General features: G+C 35.0%; 2 protein-coding genes across 2 annotated transcripts; one reads left to right on the forward strand and one right to left on the reverse strand.

Moving 5' to 3' along the window:
• The first annotated feature begins 1,270 nt into the window (after positions 1-1,270).
• LOC141691837 (uncharacterized) lies at positions 1,271-3,366 on the forward strand. The gene is made up of 2 exons (XM_074496589.1): positions 1,271-2,116; positions 2,200-3,366. The coding sequence occupies exons 1-2, from the start codon at positions 1,271-1,273 to the stop codon at positions 3,364-3,366; spliced, it is 2,013 nt and encodes a 670-aa protein (XP_074352690.1).
• Positions 3,367-6,789: 3,423 nt separating this feature from the next.
• Positions 6,790-16,228, reverse strand: LOC141689932 (transcription elongation factor SPT6 homolog). The gene is made up of 17 exons (XM_074494465.1): positions 15,976-16,228; positions 15,813-15,902; positions 14,994-15,129; positions 14,828-14,909; positions 14,571-14,724; positions 14,363-14,492; positions 14,027-14,285; positions 13,431-13,637; positions 13,228-13,350; positions 12,764-13,150; positions 12,590-12,700; positions 11,675-12,454; positions 11,240-11,381; positions 9,492-10,675; positions 8,992-9,201; positions 7,886-8,366; positions 6,790-7,288 (listed from the first exon to the last, which is right to left on the reverse strand). Exons 1-17 carry the CDS (start codon positions 15,998-16,000, stop codon positions 7,032-7,034), a joined length of 4,758 nt encoding a protein of 1,585 aa, XP_074350566.1. The 5' UTR covers positions 16,001-16,228; the 3' UTR covers positions 6,790-7,031.
• Positions 16,229-26,078: the final 9,850 nt, after the last annotated feature.

A 26,078-nucleotide genomic window follows, 5' to 3' on the forward strand; every position in this document is an offset into this window, starting at 1 on the left:
AACATTGATAATTATCATGCTTATCGTAGAAATATATAACATAATCCTTTTATAAATCCCAATCATCTTTCTCATAGGAATTAGGTATCTAAAAAATTTTGAGGTTAAAAATAAATTTTTCATTGCTAGATTTATTTAAGCAAATTAGTATTTTATGTTATGTTGTGCTAACACTTGGACTTTCAAAGTAATAGTATTATTTTAATAGTTTCATTAAAATATGTAGTTGTACATTGATGCTAAGAAAAAGTATTATTTTAATAGTGGTTACTTATGACATATGACCTCCTATAAATATTTACTGAACAATATTAGAAAGATTATTTGTCCGTATTAACTTTTTAAGTAGTAGCAAAGTTGATTTTTTTGACATGAGTGACATTAAATATGTGTGTTTTAAAATATGTGATGTATAATAATTACCGGAGTAAAATACACTTTTATTTTATGTGATGATGGATGTGAGGTTAAGTTTTACCGAATTCATTTTTCATTTTGGATAAATATGAAAAACTGATTATTACATGTGATAAAATATATATATGTGTGTGACAATGATTAAGAAATACGAGTCTCTACAAATGATGATTCATTATTATTACACGAGTGCGAGGTCATTTTCATATGAAACTCAAAAAAATATTTCCCAAATGATATAACAAAAAAATAATTTTGTGAAAGATTGTATACGTGAAACTTGTAAAATTGACGAGTCAAATTTGAGAATCTCATATAAACAAATTCATGAAATCTACTGCACAACTTTAGTTTTTTAAGTTTTTACAAATAAAATTTGCCAAACAGGAGGTATAAGTCGGTGTTGATTTTTTCTCTGGAAGTCCAGAGTTTTTTTTTTCTCTCTTGTCTATGTGACAAGTTTGTTTTCTTTCTGTCTTTCAGATCTATTAATCTACTTCGCTCACGTTAAAAGATTATCACTATGAATTACGATAAAGAAAATATAGAGAAATTGTATGAGAGACTAACGATGCAGGAAGAGGAGGCTGAAGGTATTATAGTTGGGGCTGAAGAAGGACAGGAAACAAAAGAAAGCTTTGTACTGGTGGGAAGATTTCTGACGGAAAAACACGTAAATTTTCAGGCAATGCAGAATGTATTAGCATCGGTGTAAGGGCCAAAAGAAGGTATGGAAGTACATGATATTGGTGGATACAGGTACTCCTTTGTATTTTATCACATCATGGATCTCCGTAAAGTTCTAGAAGGGGGGCCATGATCATATGAACAAAACATGCTTGTGTATCATAAAATGCAAGAAACGGAGGATGAACATCAAGTGTCGTTGAATGAAGTGGAGATCTGGGTGCAGGTACACGATATACCCAAAGGTTTCATTTCTGAAACTATTCTAAAGAGTATTGGAAAATTCATAGGTACGTATGTCAAATCAGACCCTGGAAGCTTTGATGGTGCATGGAAGGCGTTCGTAAGGATAAGAGTTAACCTAAATATCCAAAAACCATTGAAGAGACGAATGAAAATCAAGCGGGAAGGTGACAATTGGGGATGGGTGAACTTTAAGTATGAAAGACTTGGGAGTTTTTGTTTTGTATGTGGAATTATAGGACATACTGAAAGAGAATGTAACATTGTGTATGCCAATCCGGAGAAGGAGATTGAACGAGCGTATGGGACTTGGCTTCGAACATCAGGGCGTGGGGGGAAACAAAATGCTGGTGCACGGTGGTTGAGAATACCAGGATCTGGTGATAGTTGGACGGAACATGGCGGACGATCGAAGCAACAGATGGGAGAAGATGACAGTGCAAATCAAATGGCGAGTTTTACGGAAATGGCAGGTGTGATGCGCGAAAATGTGGGCGATAAGTATGCAGTTATTGTTGCAGCACGTAATCAGGGGGATAGAGAAAAGGAAGGGAATAATATTAATTTAAATATGGAGAAAAATCAGGAGAATTTAGATGTTATTTTGGAGGCAAAGAGAAAACGGGTATCGATAAGTCAAAATGAGGAGGAGTATGGGCCTGAGTTGATGCAAACAGATGGGCCAAAAAATAATACGGAGCTGGCTTTGAATGAATCGAATGAATCAAAAAACTTGCAAGGGGCGGGACCTGGACTCCAGGCCCGCCGAGTATTATGAGTTTCTTTGCTTGGAACTGTCGTGGAATGGCCAATCCACGAGCAGTTTGATTTCTAAAAGAAATCACTACTCAGTTACGGCCATGTTTGATTTTTTTGTCAGAAACTTTAGTAGGTAAAAATAAGATTGAAGAGATTTGTAAGGGGATCCATTATAGTGGATGTTTTACTGTAGATGCTCAAGGGCATGGAGGAGGATTGGCGTTGATTTGGAAAAATGAAGGAGGGGTCGAAATAAAAGGAAGTTGTAACCATTACATAGATTGTGAAGTAAAGTGTGATCAGATCGGAAGGTGGAGGTACACGGGTTTCTACGGCTGTCCTGAACGTTACAGGCGTCGAGAATCATGGAGTATTCTAAAGCATTTAGCTAGCCAGTCTCAATTACCGTGGTGCATACTAGGGGACTTTAATGACATTATGTTTGCTCACGAAAAGAACGGAGGAAGACCGCATCCAAGTGCTCTGTTGGAAGGGTTTAGTAATACGGTTAGTGAATGTGGTTTGATTGAAATAAGTTCTAGTGGGAGTGCATACACATGGGAACGATCGAGGGGTCCAGTAAGGTGGATCCAAGAAAAGCTTGACATGGGACTAGCGAACCACGAGTGGAGAAACATGTTTTCGACAGCTGAGGTAAGAGTTTTAGAAGTTTCCACGTCAGATCATTTACCTTTATATCTTGAGTTAAATAGAACGATGTATACACCAAAGGTGAGGCACTTTAAGTTTGAGAATGTGTGGATAAGGGAAGACGAATGTAAGAAAGTTATTCAAGAAAGTTGGGGATATGTTGAAGGCAGGAGTATCATGGAAAAAATGGAGTACTGTTGCTTAAAGTTAGAAGAATGGGGGGGAGGAAAAGTGAAGGAGATGCGTTTGCAAATTCAGGAATGCAGAAATAACATGAAAAAGTTTCGGTCAAGACGGGATGGGTATGGAGTGACTAAATATAATGAGGCGAGAGAAGAGTTCTTGAAGCTTTTGGAGAAGCAAGAAGTGTATTGGAAACAAAGGTCCAAACAATTCTGGCTCAGAGAAGGTGACCACAATACTAAGTTTTTCCATAAATTTGCGTCAGGAAGAAGAAAACAGAATCAGGTGACAAAGTTAAAAGACTCGAATGGAGAGTGGAAAGAAGATAAAGATGGAGTCAGGAAGGTGATTATTGACTATTTTTCTGAGTTGTTTCAAAGTTCAGGTGTGAATGCAGAACTGTCGGAAAGAGATACAGTAAAATGAATCACAGAAGAGCAGAATAATGATCTCATAAAACCTGTTACGAGGGAAGAAGTTAAAAACGCTGCTTTCACAATGCACCCGGATAAATCTCCCGGGCCCGATGGATTAAATCCTGGTTTTTTCCAAGCTTATTGGGGAATTATAGAAGAAGACGTGGTTAAATTCTGTCAACAGTTTGTTAGTACAGGTGAACTACCATGTGGAGTAAATCGAACAGTGGTGTGCCTTATCCCAAAAACTAAACAGCCTCAACAAATGACTGAGTTGAGACCAATATCACTATGCAACGTGCTGTTCCGAATCTTATCTAAGGTTCTGTCAAATCGGTTAAAGCAATGTTTGGCATCATTAATTTCAGAACAACAAAGTGCTTTTGTGGAGGGGAGACAGCTTACAGACAATGCGCTTATAGCTTTTGAGGTTAACCATTACATTCGGAGGCGTACGCAAGGGGTTAATGGTGTGCTGGGATTAAAACTTGACATCTCTAAGGCCTACAATAGGCTAGAATGGCATTTTCTGGATACAATGATGGAGAGATTTGGCTTTAATAGTGTATGGAGGAATCGAATTATGAGCTGTGTTAATTCAGTATCGTACAGTTTTATTCAAGATGGTGAGGTCTTTGGCAATGTTCGACCAAGTCGAGGAGTTAGACAAGGGGATCCCAATTCCCCTTATCTATACCTACTATGTGCAGAGGGTTTGAGCTCCATGATTAGGAGAAATGAGGAAATGGGACTGATACATGGATGTAAAATAGCTCGTGGCGCACCAGCTGTTTCACATTTGTTTTTTGCAGACGACTGTTATCTCTTCTTTAAAGCTACAGTCGTTGAAGCAACGGTTATGAAGAATTTGCTAACTAAGTACGAAAAAATGTCAGGGCAAGCAATAAATTTTAGCAAGTCCAACATAGTCTTCAGTCCAAATACTAAGACTGATCAAAGAACGCATGTATGTAATGTTTTAAGAGTTCGAGAGATAGCAATTCCGGGGAATTACTTGGGCTTACCAATGCATATAGGAAGAAGAAAGAATAATGCGTTCAAGTTTTTAAGTGAGCGTGTAACTCAGAAACTGCAAGGTTGGAAAAACAAGCCAATATCGAAGGGGGGGAAATTGATCCTTTTAAAAACGGCAGCTCAAACAATCCCGAATTTCTGGATGCAGTTGTTCTTAATACCAGCTGAAGTATGTAACGGAATTCAAAGACAAATGAATTCATTTTGGTGGGGTTCTGGAGGGTCAAACAGAGGGATCAAATGGTTAGCCTGGGACAAACGTTGCGTTGATAAAGCAGGGGGAGGTTTAGGATTCAGGGAGTTAAGTAAAGTCAGCCTCGCCATGTTAGCCAAACAAGGCTGGAGACTTTTAAATAATGAAAATCCTCTTGTTACAAGCATTATGAAAGCGAGATACTATCCGGAAGGGGATTTTTTACAAGCTCAGTTGGGTGTGAATCCTAGCTATATGTGGAGAAGTATCATTGCAGCGCAAGAAATGGTCAGCCAAGGAAGTCGAAGACGTATTGGGAATGGTGAATCCACGAGAGTTTGGAAAGTACCGTGGTTGCCAAGCAAGGAAAATGTATACTTAACGACAGATATGCCTCAAGAGTTGGAGCACATAAAAGTTGTAAATTTGATGGAGACAGATTCTCCTAATTGGGACGATGCGGTTTTGCATGATATATGTACTGATAGAGATGTGCAGTTGATCAAGCATATACCAACTCCATTGCAGCAGACGGAAGACTCATGGTTCTGGATTTTGGAGGAGTCGGGCAGCTTCTCTGTGAAAAGATGTTACAGGAGAATTCATGGAGAACAGGTCTGGCCTCATGCATTGTTTTGGAGAAAAATTTGGTCTCTCGAACTGCCAGGCAAAATAATAAACTTTATGTGGCGAGTATGTAAATCTTGTTTGTCAACAGCAGTAGCTCTTGCAGCTAAAAGAGTTCAGATAGATCAAAAATGTACGTGGTGCTTAATGCGAAATGAGGATGCCACTCATGTCTTATTCGATTGCTCGTTTGCTAGAGAGGTATGGAGAAATGTTGGGATACCTGAAGTGCATTTTGATGGATACACAGAAAATATTGTTGATATTTTTAAGCAATTGGTTAATGATTGTCCAAGAGAAAAATTAGCAATGATTGGTATAATATGCTGAAATCTTTGGAACCGTCGGAACAGATGGGTTTGGGATGGAGTCAGTATATCCGAGTTTGGAGTGCAGTCAATGGCAATGAATATGCTGCATGAATGGAAGCAGAGTTGTCTACAGAGTCAGTGTGGTCAAGCGGTGAGAACTGTTAGTGCACGTACATGGTGTCGACCACAACAAGGATGGGTAAAAGTAAATACTGATGCGGCTGTGTTTGAGGAAGCTGGCTACACGGGCATAGGATGTGTTATACGGAATGAGCATGGAGATTTTGTCAGAGCAAGAAATCAGAGAATTGAAGCAGTGTACCAACCTCGAGAAGCAGAAGCTTTAGGACTGAAAGAAGCCCTGTCATGGGTTAAAAGCTTTGGGTATAAAAAATGTGTTTTTGAAATAGATGCTAAGATGCTTGCGGAAGCATGCAAGAAAATTCAGGGTCGAGCTTACTTTCATTCTATTGTCTCATGTTGTATTGATCTTTTTAAGCACTATGATGAAGTGCTAGTGGAGTTTGTCAATAGGTCTGCGAATGAAGTAGCTAATAAATTGGCTAGGGCTATTCATTCTATGTCAGGCATCCATGAGTGGGTTGATACCGCTCCGGATTTTATTTCCGATGTATTGATTATCGATTCAATTTAATGCAAGCAAGTACGTTTATTTCAAAAAAAAAAAAGTTTTTACAAATGAATCTTACTGGATATGTTCCTGTACGAAATAATTATGTTCATGTGTATAATAAAACAAAATTAACGAAATCACTAACCTACAAAATCACCAGTTCTATCAACATCGAACTATCGTAAAACTTATTCATGTATAGTGTCGTGTCTGAGCCAGACACATCCGTAGTTCTATCAACATCAAACTATCGTAAAACTTATTCATGTATCGTGTCGTGTCTGAGCACATCCGTGCATCAGCATGTTAAAAAGCTACTTCTAAAGTTAATACTATCGAAAGCAATTTATTCTCCCCAAATTAAGCTTCAATAACCAAAGAGTCCCAACCCATTCAAGCAAACATGATTATTGCTCTTTCAAAGATGTTCAAGTTGCAAACATGATTGCAAAAATGGTTCCAATGTTGCAGATAGTATTTTTGCAAAAAGTTTGTAAAACTTGAGCATTTATGAAAAAACCCCATTAAAATGCAAAAATACAACTTTCCGTCCCCTTCCCCTAGAAAAATGAAAGGTGGAACCCTGGATATGATTCCACCTTCCACCCTGTAACCACCATTATGCACAAGATAGCAGAAACGAAACTGATGGGTTTATTTATAATTTAAAACAGCATGCACATTACATAGAAATGACAACCAAAGGATTACAAACTTCATAAAAAGAGTTTAGTCTCAAGTATCCATCAAGTTACAATTGTTATTGATGTTACAGAACGAACCAAATTGTTGTGACATGTCACCAATCCTACATTAACCACCAGTGCTAACCCGGCAGCAACCATTCAGTTCATTCTTACCTTACAACCTAACCATTACCATGGCTTACCCCAACCACCAGGAAAAGCCTCCTTTCCAGGTGAATTCTGAACTCTGGCACCGGGAAAACTGTCCAATCCATCATCAGTTCGTTTTTCAAAATCTGCATCCTGCCTTTCATTGCTGGAACTACCTCTTCTACTGTTACTGTTGTGTGTGCCCCGGCCTTGAACACGACCTCGATCACCATATGGCCTTGGTAACCCACTGGGATGTCTATCCTGACGACCGCTGTGTGTGTAATCTCCTCTCCCTACATAAACCAGGCTTAATTAAATTTAAAATACCTAGTACTGAAGTCGAGTACCATACACCTAACTCTAACAATGCATAAATAGTGTTCACAAAAGAGACTATAAAAAATAACTAAAGATCAGTCCACTTATCCAAAAATGTAAACAAAACATATACCTTAGACAAGGTTAACCAAAAGTCAATTACATAATTACTATCAGCCAACTGTAAAGTCCCTTTGCATATATCTTTATTGTTATTGTAAAATCGATATCAAAATTAGAAGCATAAAGGACCACCGCAGATAGCCTCAGTTTCACTTTTTTAATTATATGCTCTTATTTATTACCTGGGAATTTAATTATAATACGTTACAGCATTAGGTTCTGCATTGTCAACTAATACACAATATTGTGGCTTTTAAAGTCAAAAGCTACGAGACTTTACACTCTTGCAAAGTTGAAAGACGGAACTTTGGTCTATAACACTCAGGTAAAATGCTAATCAATATCACTGACAAAACAGAGTTGGAAATCTTGTCAGTGTTCATAATACTCCTATTAGTGAACATTTATGTTTTATTAGAGTTAAGCAATGAAAGAAATGAAGCAGTTACCTGTTCTAGCACCCATACTAGAAGTTCTATCTCGGTCCATGGACTGGCCTCTCCAGCCACCATCATTGCTGTTGGAACCACTCCAACCCCCGGAAGAGCCCCCAGGTGTAGCATTTTGCATTGGAACCATTGCCGCAACCGACCGGATGGATGGAGCCAGGTCATGTGGATCATCAATATGTCTCTGGAAGTATGCGACAAGGCGATCAATGTCCTCAAACATCCTTTTACGGAACTTAAATCCCTTGGGGTACATGCCAATATACTCGTGATGTGGATTTGTACTCCTTATATATGTCAATATAAAGGTTCCTGGATGTTCATGGGATATGCCGAAACAATAGACTATTCTTGCTGGATAATCAGCTTTCTCGGACCTCAAAAACTCATCGATCTCTGCTTTACTGCCTTTCCTGAACTTGCGGTAGCTTAGCATAGTTTTTAAATGAGCTATTAATGGATCAACATACCGATCCATCACCTGCAATAAATAAAGTCACACATAATACAGCAGAACTCTAATTCTTGAATTCACATATTTAAAGACGCCTACAACAAAAGCAAACCAACAACCTGCAAGGAAAGTGCTCCACATTGGAGTCCGAATCCTCTCTTTTTGCAAATGCATATTAACCACAAGGACTACATACATCAACTTAACTATAAACATGAGGTAGACAGGTAACAAAGTTACATGTATAATGTACATCTCCTATTTAGTAAAAAAAACAAATAATAATAATAATAATAATGTACATCTCCATCAAGGCAATACAATTAAATAACAATAATTAGAACTCAGAAGCACATAATCCTAATTGATAGGGAATGTACCAGGATACGATTGTCTAGTATTTATTTTTTCTGTTAGACAGGAAGGAGGGAGGAGCAATGGGGGTGACAGGTAACACATACATAATAAAATTGTTAAGTGTGTTATTGTACTACATCAGCAGCTAACATAAAGTGAATATGAGTATATATATGATATATAAAAATAACAGTTCATCTTCCAATCGAGGATAACAGGAAAAAAATCTTAAAACAACTCAACAACAAAGCAAAGGAACTTCGAAATCAGATGCTCGGAAAAGGTAAATACCGACCTCATCTAAATCTTCAAATGTGTCTTCTCCAATTTTCAAAGTTTTGCCAATACGAAGCATGCTAGTTATGTCCTTGTTCTCCTTTCCCCCTTCGACGATGTCCTTGTGAGCATAAACCCCGTCATAGATTTTGATCGTCAAAGTCAAATATGAATGACTGCGAGAACTAGGACGGACAATACTTTCCCCGGGATCCTTGTCCGATAGCAACTATGAATCAGAGAAAAAATATTGATTAAATATAGCATAAATTATAGTAATTAGCTGCATAAAGTATGATGTTTGCTTATAGGGAAGTGTATGCCTTCGTATAGAATACGTATTTATTAGAAATAAAAAGACTTCAAAACATAAGGATAGATACATATGGATCTTAATAATATCATGCCCAATTTATGTTGTTACGAGATAAAGGTCAACTAAAAATGTGACTAACTACCCATCACTGTATAGACACATGTCAAAAAAGCAAGAAAAAATATTATTAGCAAAAAGATTACCTCCACTGCTTCGTCAGCTGTAATATTCTGAAAGCGGGGATGAACAATCATCCGTGGCTTAAAATGCTTTTTGGCAAGCTCCTTCTGCTTCCTAACAATATTATCTTGACTAACCGCTAACTGGCTCCGATCCTCATGATAGTATGGATCCAATTTTCGATGATTCTGATATCTATCACTCCTCATCTCACTCTCTCTACAACTTAGAAAAACCTGGTATCGATTTTTAAGAATTGACCTGATTCTGCAACTTAAAATTTCACCTTCATTCAGCTTCTCACTTAAATCAGTTACATCCCTCCAATTGTCTGTGAAGTCTTCCTTACTAAGAATACCAGTTAATCCAGAGTCCAGAACACAAACTGCCCTCTGGGGCTGCACCCTGCGAACTGTTGCCTGCACAATTCTTCCTTCTGCTATGGTGTCTTCAGTCTCCCCAGATATCATGTAAAACTCCTCGTCTTGAGTTGGCTCTGCATATTGCTTTCGCCAATCCTGGAAACCTTGAATCAACTCCAACCTTATATTGTTGAGGGTTTCTAATTTGTTCTCATACTGCTTAGTTTTAGCGTACTCATGCACCTCAAGTGACTTTAACAGGTGTGGTTTCTCTCTTACATGCTCTATTGCCATCTCTAGTACATCTTCATCATCATTAATATCGTCTGGATCTTGAACATCTTCTAGGTATACATCTTTGGCCAGTTCTTGTGCAAGACCATATGACTCCGGATGTATTCGTGTATCATCCAGCAAATCAATATACTGACTGCTGCTAGCAGCCATCCCACTCCGTCTAACTCGTAAGAAACCAGCTGCATTGACAAAAACCTTTTTCCCAAGGCCATATGTAGTCAACAAGTCTTTCCTTGTAAAGATAGACCCAGCTCTTACCAAGGACTTCATCAGAAATGCTGCTTTTCTAGGTCCAAGCCCAGAAACAAACTGCAAAGAAGAAAACAACCAATCGTGGCTTGCTGCCAAATTAATGTCAAGCCCCACTTGATTAGTCACATCTACCATGACCTGTTCAACCATCTCATACTTATCATCAGGAGTAAGAAAGCTCTCCATAGGACTAAGCTTCCAAGATAATATTTCTTTCCCTGGTCCGCACAATGTAGCGACCATTGCTAACGGATTTTGAAGATAACGTCCTAGAGCCACAGCACGCTTTACAATACCTAAATGACAAGAAAACAAAAACAAAATTTCATCATGTATTCGTAAAGGATTACTTACATCTTGAACCAAGAGGTATCAAAGTTAGGACACACAAACCCTCAGAGTATCTACGCGCCCTTAAAACGACCCTTTTTTGTATTATTCTTCTCAAAATACCCTTTGTCACCAAAACACATGAAAAAATAATTCCATTCACGGGAAAAATGGCATGAGATCGGAAAATTAGTGTGGGTATTCAACACATTTTGCTCTTAATTTCTAGGACGTTATGAAGCGGAGAGAGAGTCTTGCAGAATTTATATGATTAAGAAGACATAAGTAACAGATAGGTCAGACAAAGATCACTCATATCAGGTTTTATGAACGATTAGGTAATCTTTTTCTAATAAAACATATTAAAAAATATAAAGAGCAGAAAAGAAAGGGCCGGGGGTACAAAAGACAAACATTTAACAGAGATGTACATTTTCATACTTAAAGGTCACATGTGTGAGAACTTGATGCTTTGAAAGGTTAACATATATTTTTATAATATAACCCATTCAAAGGAAGAAACTATTTACCTGACTGTGAAGGAAGTTGGTCTTCCGAGATACGAGAATTTTCATACAGATGTGGAAGGGTTTCATCACCGTAGATAATGTTTAAAGCATCCATGTCACGACGAACATCTCTAGGATACTCTTCTACCATCTTAAAAATAATCTGAGATAATACCAAGAAACAATCAACTAGGATTACGAATCAGGTATAACATTCCATTTCAAAAGAAAGAGAACTGCTTAATATGCACATATAAATCAATTGACGGGAGCTTCCAGTTTGAAGGTCAATCTGTGTGAACACGTTCATTTATGTGTACCACAAGACAACACAAAAAAGTTCATATCAAACTGAACCATAAAATAATTTCTTCATGCATTCTCTTGTAACTGTTTCTATCTACAGGTTACAGAGAAGCAGAAGTGACCAAAACACCATCTGAAGAGAGATTATACCTCATATATATCTTCCTTCAACCGTGCGCAGGACAAATTCACAGCTCCCAGGACAACAACATGTGGCTGATGGTCTGTCATGAACTTATAAACCCTTTGCTGATCAGTCTTTTTGCGTTGTTGCTCATCAATACTTTGGCCACGGTTACTGAGGGACCCAGCATGCAACACATCCAAGACTTCTCCAGATGAATCCAACATCACAAAAGTGGTTGCAGGTTTTCCAGGGCCCCAACAACACGCCATCACTCTTGGCGCCAGTTCTTCCTCTGAGCTTGAATCACTTTCCTTCCGCTGATACGGTGCCACTGAGACTTTGTCCCACAAACGTTTTCCGTAATCCCGAAGCAACCAACTTTTTGCTCTACTGGTCAGCAAAGATCTTGCTTCCTTCTCCATTGAAGGAAAAAGTAAATTAGAAAACGCATCCTGCAGTATCAACTTTCTCTGCTCATTCCATAACTGAGCAGATTTACTGACTCCATCACTAAGATAGTAATCGTGAGCATCACCGATTAATTTATTTTCGACAAAATCTGGCAACTTTATTGTTACTTTAATAAGTTTCTCCTCCTCTGCTTTCTGAATAAGAAGCCACTGTGCATCCTCAAAGCTCGTTAATGGCTTATCACGTAACCATTTTATGCCAGCATATTGATGAAAAGTATCAATAGCCACAATCCCATCTGCTGTAGGGGAAGTTGATACTTTAGCATTATCCATATAGATGCTACGCACATGTTTTCTAACACATGGTTCACAACTAATCTCAACTGCCGCCTGGAACAGACAAAGGTTTGTAAAATTGATTTATTTTAATTTATGATAATAAAAGCAAATGTAATATGCCGACTCTTACTACGCATACATATATACACATATACATACATACATATATATATATAATATTCTTACCATGTGCCTAGCGCCTTTTAGGACATTTTGTGGTGTATCGAACATTGCACATGTAAAATTCGAAGCCATCTCCTCTGGGGTTTCCTTAGCATCCTCCAGTTCATCCATCCTCTGGAAATAAAACATGTTATTAATTATCAAGTTCATCTACTGAAAGTGTATGAACAGACCTACCATTTTTTCAAGAGATATCTGCAGTCCAAATTGCTCAGAACTATAGCCAAACTTGCTAGCAACTTCCCATAACCCAGCCTTACTGCAACTAGTATAAAGTGATTTTCGTTTTGGCCTTTTATATTTCCCTTCATCTATTCCAGCATCTCCTGGAGGAAAGTTCAGGTTGAATTTCGAGTCAACATCGTCAACCTCCCGATCTGACTCGGCTGCCTTCAGTGATCTGCTAATCGATTCAAACAGCTGTCGGTTCAAAGTTAGCCTAGTTTCATCATATATACTCCGGGACTCCTCTTCATATCTCTTGTTATAGTATAACTGTAGAGCATTCTTTCTCTTTTGAAGAAGTAACCACTTCCTGTCTAAGTCTACTATAGCCCAAAGTAACTGCAGGAAAGCCAACATGAATATAATAATTTGCTACTAAAGAGCAACTGCAATGAATCTCTGATCAATATATGTACCTTGTGCCACCTTATAACTGGCTTCTGGCCAGACTTGTTCACAGTTTTGTCAGCGTCATGATGCTCGGAGTCCTTAAATAGAGAGAGACACTCTTCTTTCCGGTACATGGCAATATAAGGAACCTGTCCCCAACAAATGTGAAATATAAAAAAAAACGTTATCTGGTAATTAATATGCACAATCCCCAATAAGCATTACTTACATCAAATTTCTGCACATGCATGTATTCCAAAAATCTCATTATGTCTTCTTTAATTACTGAAAGTTCATGACCACCTTCTTCAGTAGTCCAGATATTATTCCCGAATAAATAAATCATGTTTGTGGCAAGCTGATGACAAATCCATAAACTTTCATCATCTATGCTTGATTCGTCTATAGGTGGAGGTCCGGTGCTTTTTTCAGATAACTACAAGTCAGAGAACAAAAAATAATGTAATCAAATAAATTGGCAAACATATAAAAAATTTAATTAAAGGTCAGAGTTGAATAAAATATTATGACAAATATTGATAAGGAACGGAAGTGGAAACGAATTATTTCTTTATATGTTCTATATGTAGGGCTAGTAGTGCATTAATTTTGTATCTTATTTTAAGTAAGCGTAAGTGTTAACGGCCAAAGTCCATTAGGTATATTTATTAGGGTTTTTTACTTCTAAATATGTCACGTAATCCCCGCCGTATTAATCCCGCTTTAATAATATAATTTTTATTTGGGAATAATATTGATTGATTATTCTTGAATATTGTGTAATCTCTGTGCTTGTTATTATTGCCGTCCTGCATTAGATATTACCTGCAATCTTTCTGGGATATCTGCTTCCCGAATTTCATCATCCTGCACCGTCATGTACTTTTCCGAAAGAACACTCAGTTCATACGATTGCTTCCAATCACCAGGGTCAACATCCGGTCTGCTACCCATCTTTGAAACATTCAACTTCCGGAGCTTTATAAGCTCTTCAACATCGCCAAAGATGTCATGAGCTTCCTGTAGGGCAGATGACGACACTCCTGGTGCCTGTCTAGATTTTTTTTGTCTAACCTTCTTCCTCCTGCATGATAATGGATCAGTATACAAGTCAAAAAATGATCTAAAACAAAACGATGTCAAGTGAACAATGTGACGTACTTGATAGGAATTCCATCTTCATCAACTTCCTCTTCATCAACTATGAAGTCAGCCATCTCATCCTCATCATGTTCAATATCTTCTTCATCATCTGGTTGCTCCTCTTCTGGGATGTCTTCAAGTTGTGGTCCTACAAGATGGTTGATATATTTAGCGGTGAAATCCTTATAGACCTTCACCAAATTCCATATCAAATAATATTACTTACCCTCCCCGTCATCGAATAAAGTACGCTTAAGCTTCTCCTCAGCTGTCCGTCCTGTCTTCCCGCTACTATGAAAATCATCATCATCAGAAAATCCAGAATGCTCCTCCTCCACATCCTTCCGAGCTTTTTTCAGACGTTTAAATTTTTTGCTTTCCTGAAATAAAACCTTGACATATGAGTAATTTATATCTGGTGTGACACAGCAAGAACTCTAGTGCAACCTGAAAAATGTAACACAACACCACCCATGAACTTACCGTTGGGCGATGAACCGTGATGTTGTTATCCTGTAAAAGCTCATAGTCATCTTCATCAAGTTCGTAATTTTTCTCAGATTCCCTTATTAGGTCGAAGAAAGAAAAAGTTAATAAAATTAATTGGTACCATATGGAGCATGTTGAAAGCGTAAAAAGGAACACTCACCTTTTCTTCCTTTTCTTCTTCTTCTGCCTATCTTCGTCGCTGTCCACCGCTCCATCGTCCTCGCCATCTTGTTGTTCTTCTTCATCAACGTCGTCTACAATAAACCCATCTTTTTCGTACTCGTCTTCTCCTTCTTCTGCTCAAGATCATTCATTAGGCATAAACCATAAGTAAAATATTTCTCAACACCAAACAAAAATTCAAATAACTCTATAAATATTCTTCCCGTCCATACAACAGTACACATAAGTAGTTATGTTCTAGTTTAGCTCGACAACACCAATAATTAACCGACATGAAACATATTAGAAATTAAAGATTGACATCACAGACATACCTATCATAAATCAGGAAAGTGTTTCAAATAATACTTACAGTATCTGTAATAAAAGGAGCCCGTCCGAAAACTAAACTAAACCCACATAACAAATCAAAACAAAAAGGAATATAGGGAGTCCGTCCGAGAACTAAAGCCACGTAACAACTCAAAACACAAAGAACAAGGCAAGACTAAATTTCAAATATTTTCTGCAATTTTAGCTAATGGTGGTAATCTCCTACACCAACAGTGTAATCATCATTAAATTAAGTAAATCCTCGAATTTATATAACATACGAAAGTCCCTTTAACAGAAAATCAGTAATCGCAGCATACATACACCTATATACAACTAAAGATATATGCAGTGAAGATAAAATATTCAATCGAAAATCTAGAAATAACCTCCAACCATAAAAACATCATTTATACAGTAAAAAACAAAGGCGATTATAATAATAAAAAAGGAAAAAAAGAAAAGCGAATCTATCTAATAGTACCGTCTTCCTCATCCTCATCTTCATCGTCGCGATCTTCTCTCTGATCAACTTCATCTTCTCTCTCCTCTTCTTCTTCCAATCCCACCTCCTCTGTTTACAAAATTCACAATCGTTATAACAACAATTACATATAAGAGAGAGAGAGAGAGAGATGAATTGGCACCTTCGTCGTCTGAAACTACAGCCATTTCTCGCGAGAATAAATTGAAACCCTAGAAATTGGAATTCTCCGAAACCCTAGAAAGCTGAGAGAAGCTTTGAGAATAACAAATAGAATAAAATTTATCTCAATTGAGAAAATATATATGAATTGGAGCTGAATAATATGTAGACACATATGTATATACTGTATGTGTATATAGGGGGCGAGCGGGAGAGAAGAGTGGGCTTTGTTATTTGTGGCCTAATTGGGAAAAGTTAACTGACTTGGAAGGCCTGGTTTTCTTGTTAGTTGGCCCGGTTTTCTAACATCCGTGTGTTTGAGCCTTGTAAATTGTAATTATATCCTATAATACGGTTAGATGGGTAGGTCGTTAAGATTAATTAGGGATTTTTGTCCGCGCTACGCGTTCTAAATATATTTAATTTTAAAAAAAATATTAAATAATATAGAGAGAAATATTTACGTAACTTTTCAGTTAATGGAAAAAATGTACGCGGATATACTTTTTCACGTATGTTAGAAAAATATATGTCGTGTTGTCATATTTTTTATTTTAAAACATAATTAACTAATTTTAATTTTTGTTTGTAATAAAATCAGCGCATGTTTCACGTTTTTTCATATGATATAGATTAATTTTAAGGTATATTACAATTTTATTAAGGAAATGATTTAAGAATAATTTATTTAATTAATAATAAAATAAAATAATCTCAACATGTGTTTTTTAATTTGTGTTGATTAATTTATAAAATGTGATAATTATTAATTTATACTCATATAAAGATTCAAATTAAAATATAATTTGTTCTTATATTATTTTAATGATAAAACGTAAGATTTAATTTAATAATCTTTACAAAGTTTCAATAGCATGTATATTGTAATATTTTATTTAAAAGAATTTAGATTTATATTTTAAGATTAGGTAATTCATACCCAACATATCTTTAACAAAGTGTTGAATTTAGGCACAATACTGTTAACGGCAAACAAAACATAGAACGTGATAATTATAAATTTATAAAATGTGATAATTATTAATTTATAAGCATATAAGGATTAAAATTAAAATATTTTTTGTTCAGATATGATTTTAATGATAAAACGTAAAATTTAATTTAATAATCTTTACACAATTTCAATAGTATGTATATTGTAATATTTAATTTAAAAGAATTTAAAATTTTAAAGATTAGGTAATTGATACTCAACATATCGTTCATAAAGTGTTGGATTTAGGTAAAATACCGTTAACTACAAACAAAACATAGAACGGAGAGCTCTGCCGAGGGAGAATCGATGGCTACTACTTCAAATCATGGAAACCAACTCTCTCAATCAGAAGATTATGAACAATTTATGGAGGTTAGTATCCCCATTTATCCATGTTTTAGTTGTTTATCAATTGATTGTAAAGTTCATGACTAATAGTTTGTTTAATGAGATTTGTATATGTAATTCTCCATTTGTATGTATAAGAGTAACAAATACTGAACTTTACTTAGCCGAGTTTAGTATGTATTGTGTCCGTCAGTAGTTCGCGTGCGAGATAGAGTATCGTCGGGGGTTCGTATTGATGTTGATTGCATGTTTTAGTTCGGAGTCATATAGACAATTATTTGAATTCAAATTGATATAATTAGTTCACCGCTGGATGCCTATACTTCCGTATAGCAGATTGATAAGATTTCCAAAAGTAGATTATTCACGAATTTTTGAAAATTTCTTCATGAACTGTTTTGGATTGAGTTTTAAATTTCAATATTCAGGAATTTCAATATTCAGGAACTTAAGAGAAAGCACGACTCATGGAATGTTGACTGGGTTATGGGTAAATATGTCAGACAATGTTTTTAATTGCTTGTTGGATGCTTATTTAAAAACTTAGGTATACATGATTGATAAATGTTAAATGTAGGTAGAGGACGAAAACCGTTAGGCAATTTTGTTTCTGCAAATGTGGAGAAATATGAGGATGGAGCATTTGTAAGTTTTTAACTGATTGTATTTGAACGTTATTAAGAAGTTGAATTTATATTGTACCTCACTGCATTATCTATCGAAAATTGTAGAGGGTTCCGTCTAGTTTTATTGATAAATTCAGGAGTAAACTTCATTCCCAATTACACCTGAAGTGCAAGACAATTGTTTGGAATGCGGAATATGATAAGTATCGAAAAAAAATCTGCGGCCTTCAAGGATTTATGAGATTTTATGATTTAAAGATGTATTCTGTTGTTGTTTTTGATTATTATGGGTATGGAAACTTTACTATCCAGTGTTTCAACCATATGGCTGTTTCGATTACACATCCATCAGTTGAGCCAATGTTTTTCTTCAATAAAGAGAACTATACCAATTGGATTGTGGATGAGTTATATATTATCGTAATCATGATGTTACTGAGAGGTACATTGCTTGTATTCACTACAATGCTGTAAGACTTGATTGTGAACAATCCTTGATGGTGATCAGACAATACTCAAGTATGGAGGACTTGGATAATATGGTAACAACTCTCTCTATCTATAAATTTATTATTTACCTCATATGTATAAACATTTGGTTTCCTTATCTTAAATCTAATATTTAATGTGCTCAATTGAACAGGAACTGCCTACTCATTTGGAAAATTTGTATAAGCGATGGAAAGAAATGTCCAAAATCTGTTTGAAGCATGGTTGCAGATAATGGGATGTACTCATCCATTGGGTTGGAGAAAAGTGTTGGTTTAGAAAAGGATGGTCTGGAGTTCTGAAGGAGTTGGATATTTGTGCAGGTGATGTAATAGCTATGAATATGGCTCATGAGCTACCAGAGATTGTTCTACTTTTTATTTTTAATGAGAAAGAAATGGAAGCTGAGAAAAAAGAAGGTATCTCACAATTCTTTTGATTTTGCTATGAGGGTGCAACACTTTATTTGAAAGATCAGTCTTTTAATATCTAGAAGATTCAAATATATTTAGTAATAAATTTAAATTTGATAATTAACGAACAGGGGATAGAAATGGAAGAAGATCATTTTATAAGATTTTTTTTAGGCTCCTTTGAAGCTTGGATATATTGTGAGTAACCTATTGTTTTTTACCCATATTCTTGTATGTTTTTAGTAAATGATCAATAATTCTTTTATGTTTTAACATTGTAACAGACAATCCCAAGGTTTTTAGGTCAGGAGACTGAAAAGCATCTCCTTGGTGTTGAACATATTATAATCAATGGGATTCTGTGGGATGTGAGATACGATGCTAAATTAAGAATACTTTATGGGCTAAAACAACTGATTAAGTATTTTTTTCTGGTGGAGAATGATATGATATTATTCAGTTTCGGTGGGAATGGTGAGTTTTGTGGAAGGATTTTTATGTGTGAAGGAACGGAAATTACACGTTCCACAACAGAAAGTAATCGGAGGAGAAAGCCTAGTGCCAATTTTTTTTTTTTGAAGATAATGTTACAGATTCACCTCCTGGAATTGGTATGCCATATGTTTTGTTTCCTTATTTACTTTGCAGGGTCCTTTTACATAAGTAGTGGTCTTGAAATTAACATTGTCTTATATCCGTACTTAGAACAAAATGTTGAAATTCTGGATCTGTCAACTGAGATGGAGGTGGAAGGATATGATAACCCTGCACAGGACAATGCTGGAATACAGAATATGCAGTTGATGGAAAACAACAATCCACATGATGCGCAAGTTGGAATGAATCTCCAGTTTTCTAAATTATTGGCTGAAAGTCTCTTGAACTCTAAATGTCATGGAGCGGTAAATAATAATATATAAGAGTATAATATAACTATTTCGAATACCTTGTTGTATTATGTTCAGGAACAGACTTATCAAATTATGCTAACATATTCAACTATTGTGCATCACATTCCTAGAACTATAAGATTCCGAGATCAAATGTGGAAAAGCGGAGACATGGTGAAGTTCAGAACTGGCCAAGGAGTTTGGGACATAAAAATAGTGCTAAACGGGACAGTTGCCAGATTTTCGCGTGGATGGAGCAAATTTGTCAAAGATCTTGACTTAAAGGAGGATGACAATCTGCGCTTCACATTACAGCAAGACAGTGTCGTTCCAAATTTTAACATTGAAGTCAATCCTCCCAATTAGTAATTATCCTCTATATATTTCTTAGAATCTGAACCTGCTACTTAACAGTATCAATGTAGTTTGGAGATTGAATTTTGTTATTGTGATGCTGTTGGAATACTCTTTATATCAATTTGAACGTGTTCCATGTGCTTATGCTTTAAATTATATTGAATTATATTTTAATTTTGTATTTTCATATGCAACTTAAGTTTTGAGGCTAGTGATGAAACCTTGAACCAAAATCCTTAATATTAAAACGGGAGTGTCGTTTTATTGTCAATAGCATACTAATATATAGTTTTTACATATTTTCAAGTTGACGACTAATATGCACATGGTAAACTCTACTTTTTCGTTTTCATACTTATCTATAAATTTGTCAAACTACAACATATGGATATTCTTTTTGCAAATGCATCAAATTTGTCTGTGAGAATATATGATTACTACATATAAAGTGAAAATTCATCTCTCTTAATGTTCTATCTAATTTGAAAAATGTATTGGCAGACATGTTCAAGAAGTACAAAAATGTGATTAATGTTAAAACATCCACTCCAATTCATGATGTCATGCTACTAAAGATTAAAATGGATAGTATTTAAATTTAATTTCCATGATAAAATTGATCCAACCATAATAGATAATTATCAAAAATAGTAGGATGTATATAATAGGATGCATATTCACATGTTAATTACATTCCTAACTCTGAAAAACTTTGATGCATACACTTAACCGCATTCATAGGCTGATGCACGAGTAAGCAAGATAAACATCGTCTTTTGTTTAATGGATATAAGTCATTTAGCTGTCCAACTCTCCAAGCATATCTTCTTTTGTTTATTCCAGATCCTCTCCTGTAAATCAGCCATTTTTCATCCCTGAAGTGTATCCGCACTTAAGTTCTGATATTAGTTCTGACTCCTTAAGTTCTGATAACTTCCTGTCTTCCGTAAGTTCTGATTTCCAGTTAAGTTCTGATATTCTGATAATAATTCTGAAACTAAACAAATCAGATTAGACATGACATCACAAATCAGAACTTAACTGGAAATCAAAACTTACTGAAGACAGGAAGTTATCAGAACTTAAGGCGTCAGAACTTATATCAGAACTTAAGTGCGGATAGACTTCAGGGATATCAGAACGTTGCACTCATAGGCTGATGCATGATTAATCCAAAACAATGTAATGATCCTGATTCTTTTCCTCTTGCAGTAGAAGTGACGATCTCCAAACATGAGGAAAAGAATGAGTATGTGAATATGCACAGTATGCACCAACACATGTAAAATGGTTTTTTGTAAACCTTTTTAAAAGTATCTTCTCAAAATGGTGACCTAATCAGCACATTTCTTAAGGACACATCAAAAATTAAGAGTAACATGACAGTTGAAAACAGGAAAAAAAATTCAAATTGTTAACTACCATTCGATTGTTACAGATCATGGTAACTGTTAAATTTATCAGAAAATAACTGCCAAAAACTACCGGCAATACTCATATGTATATATACCTTTGGGTGTTTTTAAAATTTAGATGTATATTACAGATTACAAAATGACTTCAAGAAGTGAGAAAAGGAAGAGATGGTCAGGCATAAAGAATGTCGCGGAGAAAGAGTTGCAAAATTTGGCTATAGCGTGCACAGAATTCAATAATGACATGGAAGAAACAAAGATTTTCTACTCAGAGATGTATGCTACAATGGAAAATAGGCAATCTGAATTGTTTGCTCGTTTTATTGGCCTTGAAGAAGAATTCAAGTAATGTTCAAATATTTATCTATTTTTATGATTTATATTGCTTTATATTACAAATTTAATGGACTCAGTTTCGATCTTTTATAGCGAAATAGAGAGTACTCTGAAAAATGGATCAAGGAAAAAACGTGGAGAGTCATCACAAAGTAGTACTGAAATTCCACATTCTTATATAGTGGATTCACGCAGATTCCTAGGTGATACGTCCACGTCTCTACATGGTCATGAGAATAAATTCAAACAGAACACAGAAGAAATGGTAAGTGCATTTAAAAAGTTTGGTGATGGATGGAAAGAACATCTTAATACTTTGAATGCTCGTGCTGATATGTTGAGTGAAGAAAGTGGAAAGCTTCGCATATTATTAGATGATTATGCTCGAAATATATAAATTATGTTGTAGTCGATATGTTGTGATGATGTATTCTACTTCCTCTACTTGGAGGATAGTAATAAACGTTTTTATGCAATAATTACAAATATGATTGATTGTTTATGTTGGATTACTGTCATGTTGTGTTTACTGTAGATGTTTAACAATATATATATATATTGAACAACAATTAAAAATGCAGTTTATTCTATATACAAATATGTCTTCCTTACATGATAGACATATATCACATTCACATACATTGAAAGAATTTTAAACTTGCACAACCTGACCATTAATTGGTGGTTCGTGATCATTAACTTCAAAGTCCTGAAATCTTGCTTGCTCTGGCCCAATACCTAAATCCATGTTTAGGAAATTCTGTATATCTGCAACAGGCCTATCAAATGTTCGAAGGTCATGAGATTCCTGTCTTCCAAGTGTTGCCAAACGACGTGCAACTGCATTCCTATTAGGATGAACCAAATTAAGTTCATAACGGATGTTCTTATCACTAAGCCTTGAAAGAATAAGTCTAAAAGTCTGTCTGGAATGTGGTGTAATCCCTTCTTCTTTGTAATATTTGCATTCTCGGTATGCTTGTATATTGTCGGTTTCAATGATAACCCGATCGTAAGCATCCTGGAATGCACGACGCATACCTAATAAAATAGCCCATAATGCACTATTCAAATTTGTGAGTCCTGGAATTGTGCCATAAATAAGTCTGAGAAGATGACCTCCTGCATCTCTTACAATAACACCAATATCATTTCTATTATCGCCTTCAGGAGCATTCTGGATATACTCACTATGGACATTGATCTTCACCCAACCATTAGGAGGAAATTGCCATACACACTCAACATGTTCCATTCTACCTAAATGTATAAAACAAAAGTTAACTGTTTATGGGTTTAATTTGATTATATGAGATATTATTAAATAATTGTTTGTAGTATATAAAGAAAAGAATTCAATAGATGTGTCTGCTCCAAATAGTTGAAGAGTTTTAGTTATCTAAAAAAAGGATAGAAGAGTTGAGGAAATTTGTTTATTCCAAAAAGTTGTGGGATTTAAAATAACTAAATTTATTGGAAAAGTTTAGATCGCAATAGTCATCATAATTATGTGCCCTAAAGATAATTATTATGTTGAAGAAATTATAGAAATAATAGTATTTTCTTCATACATGATCTAATCAATTCAACGTTTAATATTTTATTAGAAAAACAATTCTAAAATACATTGTTCATGGGCAATTCAACTACATATGATGAAAGCTAAGGTAAATTCAGATACATATACAGTTACATTGAAACTTTTCTATTAAAAGCTTAATAGAATAATATCTATTATTAGTACTAATAAAAGTTTATCAATTAGCTGTTTTTATTAGAAATAAAACAAAACATGTTTTAATAGTTTATGAATTAGTAATTATGATTGAATTTCTTTTTCAGGAATTAAATAAATTTCTTCAATACAAACTAAATAATTAGTTTAGCACAAACTTTATTTATCTAAATTTCAAACATGCAGTTGTTTATGTGATTGTAAATTGTGATCAGAAAATATGTAAATTCAAACAACTATATATAATTATCAAAGTAATGAATTCAAGCAAAATAATGGCAATGTTCAAAAAAAACTTACATTATAACTGATGCCACGGCTCATAGTTTAGATCTCTGGTTTCAAAATCTATGCAACATGTCACAACAACACAGCATTGCTGGTAGTTTACCATGTGCACCATCGGTTTAAGTTCTAACCACGCCTTGTACTCGGAAGTAACTTTCTTACCAACACTATACTGCTTCACTATGTCAATTGAGGCAAGTTAATTAGAATTAGTTAGTAAACCTCTTCATGAGTCAAACACATTCACCTGCAAGACACGGAAACGAATTAAAACAGTCATGCGACTGAAAAATATTATTGGGAAAAATTAAAACCAAATGAAACTCTTATATTTGGTTCATCTGAAAATGTGTTAGACAGAGGGTATGGCATAGGTCTAATTCCATTGAAAATGACTACAAATCTGAATTTGTTTCTTCACCTTTTACAACCTAAATTAAGAGAGCTTCTTTATTGAAAGCACCTTCTAAAGTTAGTTTTGAGGATAGCTGTCAATTAAGTACCCTTTTAAGACACCTTTCAGGAAGAACCAAATCAACCTTTGTAACCTATAATTTTAAACAATGCAGACATTGATAGCATTGTCATTATTTGACAAATTTGTAAAAGATGTATTAACTCCAAAACCAACTATAAGCTATGAATGCACAACACATCAAGAATCTTGTAAAAAAAATAAGGTTATAGAAGATGGCGCATGTAGAATCATGGATTTAAATTCCAGTTACATAAGAACAATTGAAGTTTACACAAATACATTACTTATATTTAATAATTCATAGTATAAAGTAAAATCTTGAAAAAGCATCAGTTGAAGAGTGCATTTGTGACATTTTGAGTTCCAAATATGAGCCATCTTCAAACCCTCTGGCCATAAGTCGCCTTCTTCCTGATAGTTTCCTTGGACAGCTCCAGTGCAAAGTGAATTCCACAAGTCTATCTCAAACGGAGGTCCATCTTCAAGGTGGAACGGTTTAACACTCCTTGCATTTGGACATAATTTGTTTGCTGGTAGCAGAAAATCATTTCCAGCAATGTTACTGTGCATGTCAGAGAGCAGAGTAATAATCTCTTTCACTCTTCCTCTCATGTCAGCATTGGTGACTATCATATACATTTCAGCAGCAGTACTATCTAATTCAGCCGGTCTAAATAATGCCTTAAAGAAAATGTAAGCAAATCTGGATGGGAAATATTTAGAAGATAGTACTGATAAAACCTCAAGATTAAAATCAACATTATTCCTCTGCAACAGTCTGAGAGATGAGTTAAAAAGCTTGCTTGATGAACATCGTGTCTAACACAATAAGAAACGAAGCCGTAGAACTGGTCACATGTAACTTCCATCTGATGCTGATGAAAGTCATATAGCTTATCCCAGTCAAGAGCTTCAAGGACATACTTGATATGTTTCTTTGGTTGTTTACGCTCCCATACCAACAAAAGCTTCACGAACAAACTGAAGCTTTTGGTCTTGAAAATGAGGTGAGAAAAAATAAGTATGATCAACTCTAGTGAAATATTAAAAATAGTTGGATCAACCATTTGAGAAAGCTTTGCTGGAAAATGTAGTTAACTGTTACTTTTGAGTTTAACAGAAAGGGAATGCGTATGGACTTAATTAACAATGATGATCTGCAGTTGTTTTGGACAAAAGATTGTTATCTTTTCATCTTCCTTTTATGTTCAATAAGATTTATTTATCCCGAGGAATAAAATATAAATATATTGATTTTATGTACTTATTCCCAAAAACATATTTTGCTTATAAAAGATCGTATAAATCATTGAAGAATATAAACTAAAAATAATCATATAATAAATTAATCTAAAGATGGAAGAAAGTAATTACATACAATATTTGTCTTTCAATATTTATTTTACAAATTACTTATTCCCGTAATATTAATATTTATCAATATTTTCGTAACAAAAATAAAATAAAATAATATTAAATCTTGGCGTCATCATAATTCAATTTCCAAATTTAAATTTCACAGAACAAAAAATCTTAACTTATTTTTCTGAACTGTCAACTAATTACATGACATAGTAATATAAATTTATTTGTAAAAAAATCATCTTGAAGATACTAATTATTTGTATCTTCTCTGGAAATTACATTTTTTTCAACATATATTTTGATTTAATCTAACTTTATTAAAAATATTTTTTTAATATTTGTGAAAAAAAGATAAAATCAATGTTTA

The sequence above is a fragment of the Apium graveolens genome, chromosome 10 (assembly GCF_009905375.1).
Source record: "Apium graveolens cultivar Ventura chromosome 10, ASM990537v1, whole genome shotgun sequence".
Lineage (NCBI taxonomy): Eukaryota > Viridiplantae > Streptophyta > Magnoliopsida > Apiales > Apiaceae > Apium > Apium graveolens.

Bases quoted from the DNA above. Each gene is read 5' to 3' on its own strand.
- LOC141691837 (XM_074496589.1), top strand. From the start codon at position 1,271: ATGCAAGAAACGGAGGATGAACATCAAGTGTCGTTGAATGAAGTGGAG. The intron at 2,117-2,199 runs GTATTATGAGTT...ATCACTACTCAG, and splicing joins CTGGACTCCAGGCCCGCCGA to TTACGGCCATGTTTGATTTT.
- LOC141689932 (XM_074494465.1), bottom strand. From the start codon at position 16,000: ATGGCTGTAGTTTCAGACGACGAAG. The intron at 13,351-13,430 runs GTAAGTAATGCT...TGTTGGGGACAG, and splicing joins TGCATGTGCAGAAATTTGAT to GTTCCTTATATTGCCATGTA. The intron at 9,202-9,491 runs GTAATCTTTTTG...TCTGATTCATAG, and splicing joins CAGCTGACGAAGCAGTGGAG to TTGCTATCGGACAAGGATCC.